The 14,670-nt window shown below is 31.8% G+C and overlaps 1 protein-coding gene across 1 annotated transcript in view; it reads right to left on the bottom strand.

The window, feature by feature from the left end:
* The window catches only part of LOC129231331 (lysosome membrane protein 2-like), a 114,740-nt gene that overhangs the window by 28,383 nt on the left and 71,687 nt on the right, over positions 1-14,670 (bottom strand). Inside the window, exons 2-4 of the mRNA XM_054865617.1 lie at positions 9,909-10,069; positions 5,735-5,876; positions 3,005-3,238 (exon numbers count right to left, since the gene is read on the bottom strand). Of these exons, the coding sequence (XP_054721592.1) occupies positions 3,005-3,238; positions 5,735-5,876; positions 9,909-10,069 (537 nt within the window). The remainder of the gene's footprint in view (positions 1-3,004; positions 3,239-5,734; positions 5,877-9,908; positions 10,070-14,670) is intronic.

Below are 14,670 nucleotides of genomic sequence, written 5' to 3'. Positions count from 1 at the left end.
CTTTGCATCCATCAGTTTCTGGCTTTGTGTGCATGTAGCGCGTCAGTGATTATAACTTCCTTATGATTCCTTGCTTCTTTTCCTCCCCTCTCACACCTCTTTGATTTTTTCCCATGAGCTGAGATTCACTCTGTAAGCCGACATGTATATAAGCGTATATTCTCGTGTATACATACATGTAGTGGTGTATACGCATAAATGTACGTAGACATGTCTATACAGGTATATAATCGTGTTTACACGTATACATGCGTATATACTCGTGCTTCCATATTATATATACATGAGTAGACACGTACAAAGATGCACTGGATGTATCCACGAATTAACTCGTGTATACTCGTATATGTATGTATGTACACTTATATATGCGTATATACGTCTACTATACACATATATACTCAAGTATGCACGTATTTTCTCGAGATACAAGTGCAGACGCGCATATGATATTCGTTTATAAGCGTATATATTCTTATATATATATATATGTGACACGTACATATACGTGACACATATATACATGTGACACGTATGTACTCATGTAGACACGTATACACTCCTGTAGGTAATCACGTATACATGCTTATATACTCGTATATACACGTATATACTTGAGTAGGCACGTGCATGCATGTATCTGATGTATACATGTATCTACTCCTATAGGAACGTGTTTACTCGTGTATAACATGACACGTATATATTCGTGTATACAAGCATGTACTCGTAAATATACTTGTAACTATATAAACAACTGAAATATACAAGTATTAGAGTTCTTTATAATGATTTTGCATCTATTTTTAACTACGACCACTTTACCCCATGCTATGACCACTTTCCCCCACCCCATGGGGTAAAGTGGTCATAAAAACATAGGGAAAAGAAAGCTTTATAAAACTACTAAAATCAATATTTTTCTTCCTAAAATTCAATGTACCGTGTTCTTTAGTAATGCAATGTAAAATAATAATAAAAAAAGTTTAAGTTTTTAAAGAATTTGTTGCATTTATTATCCACCTAAGTTGAAAACCTACGATTTTATGACCACTTTACCCCACCAGACCCTATACACTATATGACCAAAAATATTGGGAGTTTCAAAAATTCACATTTTTACGGATTTCTCGAGGAATAAAAGACCAATTGCTCTGTAATTTTTTTCACATAAAAAGTATAATCTAACTGTCATTTTACAATAGCAATTAAATCTATTCATTTAGGAGACCAGCAACAAATTGAGGAAACAAAAGGTTTTTGATCATTTTTCATTGTAAATAGCTGGGAATAAGCTATAAATTTCAGAAATCAGTTAGAAATCTATCAAAAATTTTTATAGATTCGTGAAAGTATTTATCATACCCACGGAGATATAAGCATTTCTTTCAAAAATGTAATTTTTTTAAGGTTTTCGGCTCATCACGCGGAGTTTTTCGTCAAACTTTACTGAACTTTCAGAATATTTGACAGCATATTAGAGAAACAAATTTTTAAATTTGAAGTTGAAATATTGAAAATTTAATGAGATATGAACGTTTAAAGATATTAATTTTTCACTACGCTTGCGCGAAAGATAGCTATTTATAACATTTATAATCCAAAACTCAGATATATCCTACAACTCATAAAAAAATTCCACCTCAATATCTTTAAAATTTAAAAAGTTATCTGCGATCTAATGAACCGAATTTCTATAATTCTTGGATAGGAGACGAATGGTAAGGGGTCGTTCGCAAACTGGCAACACTTTCCTGCTATCGTTGCGGAGTGAAATAAGAACGGATTATTTTATCGTTGTCTAGCCAAGAATTATTAAAATTGGGCTCATTAGATCGCTCATAACTTTTTAGATTTTAAAGATATCAAGTTGGAATTTTTTAATGAGATGTAGAATATATTTGGACTTCCGATTATGAAGGTTATAAATTGCTATCTTTCGCGCATGCGCAGTAAAAAATGTATTTCTTTAAATCTTTATATTTCATTAAATTTTCAATATTTCAACTTCAAATTTAAATATTATGTTTCTCTAATATGCTGTCAAATATTCTGAAAGTTCAGTAACGTTTGACGGAAAACTGCGTGATATGAGCGGAAAACCTTTAAAAAAAAAATCATTTTTGAAAGAAATGCTTATATCTCCGTGGGTATAAAAGATACTTACATGAAAATACAAAAATAAATTCTAGATAGGTTTCTAACTTATTTCTGAAATTTATAACTTATTCCCAGCTATTTACAATGAAAAGTGATCAAAAACTTTTTTTTTTGTTTCTTCGATTTCTTGTTCGTCGCCTTAACGAATAGTAGACTTATTTTTTGTTGAAAAATGGCAGCTGGAGTATACCTTTTATGTGAAAAAAAATTACAGAGCAATTGGTCTTCTAGTTTTCGAGAAATCCGTAGAAATGTGAATTGTTGAAAGTGTCCCAATACTTTTAGTCATATAGTGTACGCAACCTATCAGGATAAAAATTTGAACTGCACTTAATTTATAAAACATTAGGTTGTCGGGAAAATACTGCAGGTTTTTGTAGTTTCTTATCATTCCTGTACATTTTTAGCTATAAAAAACTTGAAATTGTTTTGGTCAGCTTTATCGCGTCCAGAACTCCAGAATTTTATCCTACCGGCATTAAAAGTTTATTAATATTTTTGCCAACGAGATAAAAGTTATAACTTTTATCTCGTTGGCAAAAATGAGTTGATTCGGCAGGTTCTTGTTTTAATTAATATAAATTTTAAATGAGTTATGATACTTTAAAGAGACAGGTTAAGAAATTGTATTACTTTCGTCCAACCTAATAATTTGTGAAAGCAAAAAAGTGATTATCTCACGTGCCACTAAAACACGTTTATCCACATAAAAAAAAAAACCCTGAAGAGGTTTTAATTTCATTTATTATAATCACTTATAAAATGGAACCCGACAAATGAAATTAAAAACAAATTGCAAGATTAAGGCGGCAACTGCAGTTTACAGTTGCACTTTGTTACTTACTCCATAGAGAAAACCAAAAGTGTTGTTGGGTAATATTTCGGGCACATCAGTAAATGGCTTTGCCAGTTCCATCAGATCTTCAAGGAGATTTACTTTGTATCCGTCAAAGAGAAGTTCCCTCGCAGTTCTATGTACAAAAAGCTCTTCGTTGTATGTGTTTAATAAGTTCTCTAAAGCTGGGTACAAGAAAGTGCGGGCAAAGTATGCCATTTTCTTGGCAAACATGACAATACCCTGTAAAATTCAGTTAGTTTTAATATAATACTTAATACCTGAATTTTTGAACTTCAATACAAACTACGTTTTTAAAACTTCAAAAATATTTCAACTACTAAGCAACATTTTCTAGATTCAAACCTAAATTAAATACATTTAAGACGAACAATTCATATTACTCTTGAACAAAATCAATGGCACCATTTGAAATTAAAAACTGAGATAAACTCCTTAAAATCTTTTTGACGAAAATAACTTTCTTTGTATCACATTTAAAACTTACAACTTCAAAACTAAATACGGGTTATAGACTATGTAAGAACTAATTATTGAATTGATATATTATTAAAGAGTTCGACACTGAAACATGTTCCATAAGTCTTAATAAAGTTGATTCTATTATTTATTTTAACTGTGAGATTATCGAAGCAATATGAGTGATATTTCCATCAGGGTTCGCCGATATATATCGGTCAAAATATATCATGATATATATCACGATATATATCCGATATTTATTTTGAAAATATGATATTGATATTTTCGATATTTATTTTTTCAACTACGGTATTTTCATTATAAAAATTATATTAATCATAGTAATATTTTTCATTTATTACTAAAAATAACCAAAAAGTTATGTACTATATTTTATAATGTATTAATATATCATTAATATGATATTTTATATTCATTAAATTATTAACACTGTTAAAAATTTTAATTCATAATAAAAGTGCCTAATTATATATAAAATGCTGGTCAAAAAATTTCTCATGACTGTGCACCAACTAATGCAAATTTTTTCTTTCTGAATCATATAGCTTTAAAAGTAGCTAAACAGAAGAAAAATGAGTAAAACAGCTAATGCTAAATTAATTCCATTAAAACTAATTAAAATGTTTAGTGAAATATTAGATATAACTAATGAAAGAAACCTTAATTTTAAGTCTACATTATTTTAGTAACAATATAAGAAAATAAAGAATGAAGAATTTAGTTTGTGCTGATCGAAAATATCGGATATCTATCAAGGTATCCAATATATATCAAAACATCGGATATTTTCGAAAATGTGATATTTTCAAACCCTGATTTCCATATAAACTTGAATTTTGTGGAAAAAATATTGTCCGGCATCAGATTCTGTCATAATAAAAATTTTTACTTGTTCAATTGCAGTGAACAATTGGAACATGAAATGTTCTCTACAGATTTAGTCATTGGCTCGCTAACTACTAATTAAATATTATAGCTTCTGGATTCGTAAAACTATTTTACAGAATAAAAACTTCTGCCCAGCCTAGAAGCATCCTAGAAAGTTTATGTATGTTGAATTGTTTATTGGGGGTCAATAGCAAAAAATAAGTAAATAACTGAAATAAATAATCAGTTCGATATTAGACGAAAACTACTTGAATTTTTCTACTCATGAGTCACAAGGTTAAAAAGTTTGAATTAAAGACTCAAATACTTCAAAATAATTTTTCTACAGCTCAGCTCAATATTTCTGGTTTTTCATACTCTAGCAGAAATGTGATTTACTTATTGAAAACATAATGGTGCGCAAATAGTGATGTATGTTCAGAAATTTTAATTTCTCCTCAATAGTGAGTGAGGAAAGAAAATAGATTATTAAGTTCATTTATTTTCCTTAAATGTATTTTTCTTTTCTGCATTTGATGCTTGGTGGGAACGTATATTCCAGTACTTCATTCCATTTTTATTTGGATTTGTTTCTGAGAAGCAACGGTTTGAAGGTTGCAAAAGCTATGGCATTCTCGAAACTTAGGTATGCTCGGGCAAAATTGTTTGAAATATGTTTTGACAAAGCGTCATATACAAGTAGCCCAAAAATGTCTGAAACACAATTGGTTTGTTTCTGGAAAATTTTAATAAAATTTTAAGGAAATTATATCTTTTTACATTCAATAATCCGAACGGTAGTAATTATTAAAAAATATTAAGGACATCCATGTTTGACTGTCACAAGGGGTGCGTGTCCAAACTGCGCGTTTAGGATGTTTTTACTTGGTAAGGCCACAGTTTCTAGGATTTTGAAATCAAACCTCAAGAAGAGGCTTTAAATACTTAATTTTGCTCTGGACATGTCACATTAGCCAATCCACATTGTAATTCGAAACTTTGCGCACGGGAAATCCACCAAAAAATAGTTTATGTATGTGGGTTAAACTCTGCACAAGAAAATCTGTAAACCGGATAATACACCCTACCCCGGGAAAATCGGATAAAGAATTTTTCAACTTTTTGATGCTCATGAACGTGATGTTCGTAAGGCTATTGCAAAGAGATGGGAGTTTTATGTATACTTTACCTACTACGTTCATAACCATTTGAGTTAGGTACTAAAAATATGACATCGTATACATGACCGTGCACAGAATCAATTTAAGTTTATTTAATGTGATCAATATCATTTGAATAGGCTGTCACTAGAGCAAGCAGTAATACATCACAAAAAAGGGACAAATATTGCAAATTATAACAAATTACCTGCAGCGGCAAATTGAGACTGTATATCTTATTCGACATATTTGCCGATAATTCAGGAACAAAGTGGTACTGTTTCAAATCGTTATACGTCACTGTCATGTCATCTGGATTCCAAGATAAAACATCTTTGCTTCTTAGTTGCCTAAAAATATCAGATGAAAATATACCTTTGATTATTTTTCTGAATAAGGATAAAATAGGGAAATAAAACATTAGTTCAGTGGTTCCCAATCTGTAGGGCACATCTCCCTATAGAGAGGCATATAATGATTTCAGGGAAAGGTGGGGGGGGGGGGGATACGCAACTGTTGCAAACATTTTCAATACAAAAAAATTCAGTGTCAGAGTAACGAAAAGATAAGCTACATTATTCCTTCTTTGTGGTTTTCTAATATATTCCTTTGCCATATTTTACCAACGCAATACTTACTAATAATTTATTGATTAACGGTTTCATTGCTGCAGGCAAGAGGGACTCTTTGAGGAATTTATTGGTATTTTTTGCAGAAAGTTATTGCTTAAGTTTATTCTTGACGCAAATGTCCTATTAATCTCCACTCAGGGGATTCTTAGATGATAAAATTTAAAATACTAAATCCATCTCCTAATTGCTTAACGGTTGCAGAAAGCTCTCTTGTGATTTGTTCCTCTGCAAATTTTGCTCCTTCCGGATATTCTCAAGAAGGTGGTCATGTAGAGCGATTTAATTTCCTGCGGTTTTCTTTGAAAAAATAACGCTTTTAATATGCCTCAATAAGAATGACTTCAGAATGAAATAATGCTACAGCATATTGGATATAAGGCTAAAAGAAATATAACCATCAAGCCAATTAACGATGCTTCCACTTCAAAGTCAAATTTACAAGACACGTTATGTTTATCTGCAATAGTGTTTTTTGGAAAATCACTGGAATATAATTGTGCTTCAGTGCCATCGAGATATCAATGGAAAATATGTGATCTTCAATTTTAGTCTTCAGCAGCTCCGCCTAAGACCATTAGCTCAAGTGTATGTTAGTTTAGTGTTATTTTCAGTTCAAGATCGTCAATGTGAATTCTTTTAGCTTCAACATTTCTAATTAGTGCTTCAGTTAAGGTTTTCCACTGTTGGAAAAAAATGTAAATGGACCGCCAATCCGTAAGTTCTTTTAAATTCAAATTGTATTTGATAGTTAAATTGTTTCCCCCTTCGTAAAATATTCTTTTCCTCAGTATGAAATAATGTTTAAAATACAATAATCAATCAGGAGAGCCTAATTACCTTTTTGTACTTCTTTATCGTCTTCGATATTGCTTATTCTTTAAACATGTTAAATGTAATTGTTGCGGTCTTGTGCCAACTAGGCTGGCAATTTGGGGTGCACTGCTTCACTTTTCCAACTGTACCGTAATTTGGTGTGAAGACCAACTTCCACGGTACACACATGCCATAAGGACCCGTTTATAGGGTAGGCAACCATTCACAGCACAATAACATTCACAAAAAGAACATCTATGCCCAAGCCGGGATTTGAGCCCAGGACCTCCCATCGCAATCCGACTCCAGTGACCACTAGACAGAGCGAGCGACGTTAAATGTAATTACCATCCTATAATTATCATCTACCATGTATTGATTCCAAAGTAATAGTATTTCCTTTTTACAAAGTAGAGGAAAGGAAAATGTAATAAAATTCTAAGTAAGAAGTTTTTCTTACAACAAGCAAAACACCATCGCTATTTGATTCCGTTTTCAGTCTCTCTCACTATACCATTTTATCAATGACCCTAAGGTTTGAGATAAACTTTCATTCAAAAGCAAGCCCACCCAATCGCATTAATGTATCTCTAATTTAATTTAAACATTTATTTTTCTCTAAATTTGTAAGAGATATTACATGCAATAAATTTATCGATACTCATGCAGTGAAATCCCGTTTACAGCGAACTTCAAGGGAACGCAAATTTTGTTCGTTGTATAGAGAATTTCGGTGTAATGAAATTCAAGCAATGTAATCGATATTAAATCGAGACTGAAATTTTTATTTCGCTGTATTATTATTCGTTGTAATGGTTGTAATTTTTAAGTTGTTTGTGAGAAATGTGAAAATAGTTTAGATACCTGAGCAACGTCAAGTAATAAGCTAGCTGCTTATATGATGCTAGCTTTTTTTTTTGCCAACTGAAGAAGGTTTCTTCAAAATAAATTTTCAAATGAAATTTTTGATTATTAAGTTTAACCAGAATCTCTTTGTTTTGAAAATATTACTAGTTAAAAAACTAACATTTTGTTTTTGATAAAAGTAAATTTCATTTTTAAACTAACTGTAAGCATGATTGCATTTTAAGCTCCAGAAAACTGATCACTCTACAGTAATTTTAAAGAAAAAAAAAATAAAATTGGATATTGAAGCCGAGTTTCTACATTATTGCCGATTTTGAACCTGAAGTAGATTCTAAAAAAAATTATTCTTAGGGCTTCTCATTTCTCAATGATTTTTAATGTGCATATACTACACTTAAGGGGATTGCAGCATTTTCAAACATTTTGAAACGAATTGCTCGTTTATGGTGCGGCTGAAATTAATCATTTGCGCTTGAAAATCTAATTTCTTGAAAAAAAATATGATTTCATGAGATACGTCACAATCTTTGCTCAATTAACAAAATTTTGAGATTAACAAATCGTGAAAAGCTTGGAAATTTCAGCAGCAGTATATATTTCGAATTGCTTAAGTCCGCAGAGGGAAAAACCACGTTTTCGAAATATTTAATTAGTTAATAGAACTCAATGCTCATTTTTGTCCTAAATACATGATTTTAAACGAGCTCTGAACTTTACCGACTTTATTTTGATACACGTAACTAGCATGGAGTTGATCCTAAGGATGCAATCTACACACAAACGAGATAATTTAACAAAATACGACAGTTTTTATTTATTAATTTTGAAATATTTCAGTTTACAATTTCCTGAATAATTCCGAAATAAAAAACCCAACTTGATTGGACACGGTAACATCAGCATGTAGTTAAAATCGGAAGTCACTAATGTAACGCTGTTGGATATATCCTAACTTTCAAGGGATTCAGACGGCATGAGAATTCAGACTATCTCACTCGAGACAAAGCATTAAGGCACAAATTAATAAACAGATTCTTTCAGAGTTTTATTTCTGTGCGCAAAAGAAATAGTTCGAGCACCAGAGAAATATGCTTGCTGCGAGATTGTATTTGAAAATATTGTGGTTTTATTTGAGTTTCGAGTGCACTGGACTAGGATTCTGAATGGTAGCCACTGGCTACCAAAGTCGAAAAAAAAGGTAGCCACTTTTGCATTTTTGGTAGCCATTTTAAAAAAAAAAGGAAAAGCGCCAAAAATATTCTATTCGATATTAGTAATTTTTAAAAATTAAAAGGTTATGGTATTCTACAAAAATAACAAAACTTTGCTGAATATCTTTTTTAATATAAAGATATAAGCAGTCAAAAGGAAACATTTTATAATTTTTTTAATGTAATAAAAATGTAGGAAATCTTAACTAAATGAAATCAAATGTGAGAACTCATACAGGCTTTGGTTTATTTATTAGTTCGAAAAGTTCTGTCACCTGATACAATTATTTTTCTGAGAGTTTGGGATAGTAAAAGACCATAAAAGCCAAAACAAACTCTTGTCCCAAAAAAATAAATTAAATTAAAAATCGCGTTCTAAAAACAGACCGTTTTGAAGTACAAGTAGATGTCAAAACGTCAGGAATCATTGATTGCATTACTTTAATTGAAAATATTTGATGTGAAATGGACGACAAAAAACATTGTACAAATTCAAGGTAACGCCTTCTCGAGACTGAAGAGAAGCACTCAAATGGGGTTATAAGCTTGTAGTCGTCGCCCACTTTTGGCAACTGGGACTTAATTCTTTGGTAGCCATTTTCAATGAAATTGTCGCCCATTGGTGACCTCTAACCTAGAGCGTCAGCTTCAGGAAGTCTACCTTCACTAAGAGGTAAGATTTCGTTACTTGGAGTGCCAAAACATTTCTCTACATTCCCTAAAAATTTCCTTTAATGCGTTTTCAGACGAGGGGGGAAAATGTTATATAGCGTAAGGAAACAACGTTCCAAATGTGCTTTAATTATTAATGCTAAAAACATACTATCAAATTTTAGGTTTTACCATAACACGAACTTACTTGAAAACATAGGGTCCAATTTCTTCAACATAGGGTTTCGCACCATGGTTTGTTACCTCCACAACATTTGTAATATTAAAAATAAATACTTTGAATGTTACAGGAATTGGAGTTTTCTTCCACTTTTCATAGGTTTCTTTTCCTTCTTCCAAGGCTAAATTCTGAAAGAAAGAAAAATAGAGAAATTAGATAATAATGTTCTTTTAAAGAAATGTTTTCAGTCAAATCTGTTCATTATTTTAATTTGATCAAAAATTTGGCATTTTACTCAGCAGTAAGCTTTTGAGTCGAATTTGTATCTTGTAAAAAAATCACGTGTACAATTGAGGCAGTGAGAAGCAAAGAGATGTAATTGGACTTTTTGAAGTTTCGAGTAAAACGCGTTTAAAGTTCGGATCCTTTGTGGCCTTTCGTTGATTTTCCCCCCAAAATCAAGCATGGTAGCACCTACCAAAGCTACTAATACCATCTCTTCCACTAAAGTAGAGAGGTTTTCCTACCATTCGCACTGATTTTCTTCAAATTTTTAATTTTGCACTTACATCATCCCATTGCTTCTCACTACCTTAATTGATGAATTTTACTGAATCTCTTTAAAATCCCCAGTGAGGGAAAAAACTTTCAAAATCAAGATCCCTCCTTATTTTAATCTGTTCCCGATGTGAATTTCACTATGGATTCATACTAACACAAATATATTTTAAGCCATGATAACTTTTTTCTGTATTTTTAGTTTGCATCCTTTTACGCCGACACAGTTTCATTTTTCTACTTCTAAAGAACAAAAACTGAAATCCAAATCAATTTAGTAAGAAATCTTAGCTTTGATTTTTGAAGCAGTACATTTAGTGCCAAAGCGGATAAAATCTAAACTTTGATATCATTAATATCAATTTTTTTCTATTTCCAACAATTTTCAGATTTTGAGCAACAGATTGACATTAGAAAAAAAAAAAAAACTTTAGCACTTGAATATTTCAGCTACGTTTGAAAATATTGTCAACAGAAGCTATTTCCAATTGTAAGCATCGAAATATGAATCATTTTCTATAATGGCAGCATAAAAAACGTGTTGCACATCTTCCCTTTCAATGTATGCAAGAGATGATTTGAATAACAATAGTCAATACGCGTAGTTTCTTTAAATTGTCGTGTCATGTAGTTAAATATGAACAAGCTAATTCAAAGAAAGTCAATTTAAAGCTAAAGTATACAGAAAAATATTTTACTGTATGCATATAACGCCGATGAATTATGTTGTTTTAAGAGTTCTGCAAATTTCAATCTGTGAAATGATCCACTTCAAACAAGTTTTTTTGCCCGATAGCTACTGTATCAAACTTAAAGTATACGTAAGTTTTAATCCAGCGTGCAAACCTATAAAATCTTACACAACGAAGAAAGTAGGTTAGGAAAGGAAGATGGATTGGTAAAATATCAGCTTTGTATTAACAGGGATGAGAGTGGTGCAAGAGCAAAAAGGAGGAAATAAAAAAAAAAAAAAAATCTTAAAACGGATGACATCAAAAAAAAAAAAAAAAATCATGAAAAGGATAATATCCAAAACCGCATCAAAATAGAACCTGGAAGCTGCATCGTACCATTTCTTGCAAGAGTGTTTATTCCTAAATAAATCTAAATTTTGAAAAAGAGGCAACAATTTCTAACCCCTGAGTCCTTGAACAAAGTGTTGGGGAAGCCAGAGGTCAATCTTGGCTGCATCACACAAAAGTGTCAACTTTTCATATTTTTTAGAGAAAAACACATTTTTTTCATTAAAAACATTTGATTTTATAGTTTTAAACGAGTGAGAACTTAAATTTTAAAATTAGGTCTGTTTTTAAAGTAAAAATTTACAACAGAGAGAATTATCTAAAATTTCTTTATGTGGTAGAACATACTTTTCATAATAAAAATTAAAAATAAATAAATATGTATATAAACGATTGGTTATATTTTTCCTCTCATTGGAACCCAAAATTTGTTTTAAACACTTCCTAACACGATTTGTGAATCAAAAGAACAACTAGCAGCTGTCTCAGTTAATCATGAAATCTCAAAACTTTTAACAGGCTGTACAGCCTAAACCATTTGAGATTCACCATAAATATTTTTTACACTTTCTTAAATACACAAAAAAGTAACCATGTCAAGTGTCAATAAAATTCGAGACTGTGGGTGCTAAACCACATTTTTTGATTGACTTTTGCATTTTTTCTAAAATAAATTAAAGAAATAAAAATGTTATTGAAATTATGAATAAAACAAGCAAATATAAGGTAGCATATAGTAAAAAACTGCCCAACGTTAAAAATGATTGAAATGCTTGCAGGATGCAAAAAGATTGAAATCTCAAACGAGGTATGCAACTTTCAGAGCAGCACGTGTTTGACGTTGTTGGCATGATTCGAAAACATACGTTTTTGGCAGATATCGCGGAGGATGAAGATTCGAGGGGAAAAATAGAAAGAATAAGAAATTAGGGACCAAAAATTTTTTAAAAATCGTATTTTTCTTCGTTTTTTGAGAAAAATAAGGCCTGAAAGAGGCGAGGAAAGGGAGGAAAAGTTTTAAAAGGCAACAGAAAAAGCCGGAATTCCGGCAAAAGCCGGAAAACTCTCATCCCTGTATTAAGTTTAGGAAAAGAAGAAAATCTGGGTCAAATTCATGAACAATCAGTCATCCTCCTGCTAAGAATATTCTGGAAAATCTGTTAAGCATTGAGGGTTGTATCTTGTTTTAGATCATTTAACAAACCCATATACTACTTATCGATGCGAAATTTTTTTATCCCAAAAAGTGAGAAAATATCCATCGCCGAAATTGTTTCGACCCTTTTTAATAATTACTTTTTTGATTCTAGATATTGATATTTGTTGCCATTTAGATAACTAATATATTTATGGTTGTGTCGGAAGTTTAATAAATGAACTTTAGATAAATAAAGAAATGTTTCAAGAAAAATTACGGTGCACCTTTTTGCTCAGGGCAATGCAGATGTAATATTTTTTAAAAAACTTTTATGGTTAAAATAATGTTCAAATACTTCCAGCAGCTAATTATGAAAGATGAGTGAGTTGCTTTTATAGTTTTCTTCAAATAAAAAAAAAGACTTTTTGTGCATTTTCACCTGGATGATAACATGTACTTGCACGAGAATACACAATGCAATATAACAGATTTACAAAAAAACAAACTTTTCCAGGTACTGTAAAATTTTATTATTGAATGTTACGTTAAACTTTTAAAATTAAAAAATAAATTAATAAATGTAAGATTTTAGGTCCTACTGAGTTGAATTACGCATTGCACTAGCCACCAATCCAAAATTCAGCACCTCGATCTAGAAACTGGTATAGCTCACTGGGAAAAGTCCTGAACATAGTCTACAAACGCAGTAGAATACATATACATTAGGGCTCGACCGATGGCATTTTTTGGCCGATGGGCCGATGCCGATTGTTGGCCGATTGTTCAAAGGTGGCCGATGGCCGATGGCCGATTGTTTTCCTCCAAATGGCCGATTGCCGATGGCCGATGGCCGATGCTGTTGGCCGATGGTAAAACAAAAAAAAATCTAACAGAAAAAAATTGATAAGATTGTCATGGATTTAAAGGATCATTGATTCATTTCACTTAACTTCCTTTCAACGAATAAGGAATTGTAATCCCCCCCCCCCGCAAAAAAATCAGATTTCGACCTAAATTTTAATTTTACGATCATCCAATTTAAACTTCACAAGTTTTTTCGGCGCAGATGTACATGCATATGTACCTAAGAACACATAGATGACCGAAATATCCATTTTGAACGTCTCCTTAGTAAATTATCGCAAATTCTCTTGTGATGTCTTCATGCGCGTCAACTTACGTCACTCAAAAACGTTATGAAATAGTAAGTTGAAAACTCATACGTACGCAGTATGATCTAAAAGTTTGAGGACAAGTTGCATAAAAATTTACCGTGAATAGTTCACATTACCGAAGTACATCTATCTACAAAATAGTCACCTTGAACGACTATGCACTTCTGCCAACGTGCGTATAGCTTTTAGAAGGACTCCTGGAAGACATTTATCACAACCGCCTGTAAGGCCTCTTGCGCTGCTGCTTTAACTTCATCGTGGGGAAGAAGGCGACTTTCATGTTGAGGATGCACGGTTCGATTGGTCAATACTCTGATAAGACAAACAAATAACATAACGTTTCGTCGGACTTAGCTCCGTGTGACTTTTACCTATTCCCAGCAAAAAAAAAAAAACATTTGCATGGACTCCCCTTTCTTCCGTCAGGAGAAGATAAAGCTGCATCACAGAAGTTAGCGAAAAATGGCTTCCAGAAGTGTTTCCAAAAGTTATACGAACACTGGCAGAAGTAGATAGTCCCTGAAGATGACCTTTTGAAGGTGGATGTGCTTCGGTAATGTGAATTATTCTGGGTAAGGTTTTATACAGCTTGTCCCCCGAACTTTTGGATCGTACTATGTACAATATGTATAGGGTGTAGTTATCCTTCTCCTTTTTTGACTGCTGTATGATGGAAGACAAAGAACAACAGCCAAAAAGAAGGAAGAAAAACAAAGAGACTATTTTATAAACAATTAGTTATATGTTCAATTAAAAAAATTAAGATTTCAGTAATATTGTAATAATGTATGGATTTAGGTAAACTAAACATAGTTAAAAAATATTAAATTATGTTGTTTAATCATTCAAAAAAAAATTAAGAATAAAACTATGAAACCGTCAACAAATTACGCAAT

The sequence above is a fragment of the Uloborus diversus genome, chromosome 10 (genome assembly GCF_026930045.1).
Source record: "Uloborus diversus isolate 005 chromosome 10, Udiv.v.3.1, whole genome shotgun sequence".
In the NCBI taxonomy this organism is placed as follows: domain Eukaryota; kingdom Metazoa; phylum Arthropoda; class Arachnida; order Araneae; family Uloboridae; genus Uloborus; species Uloborus diversus.
Note: the sequence above shows the minus strand (reverse complement) of the source record. Positions and strands in the feature narration are given on the sequence as shown.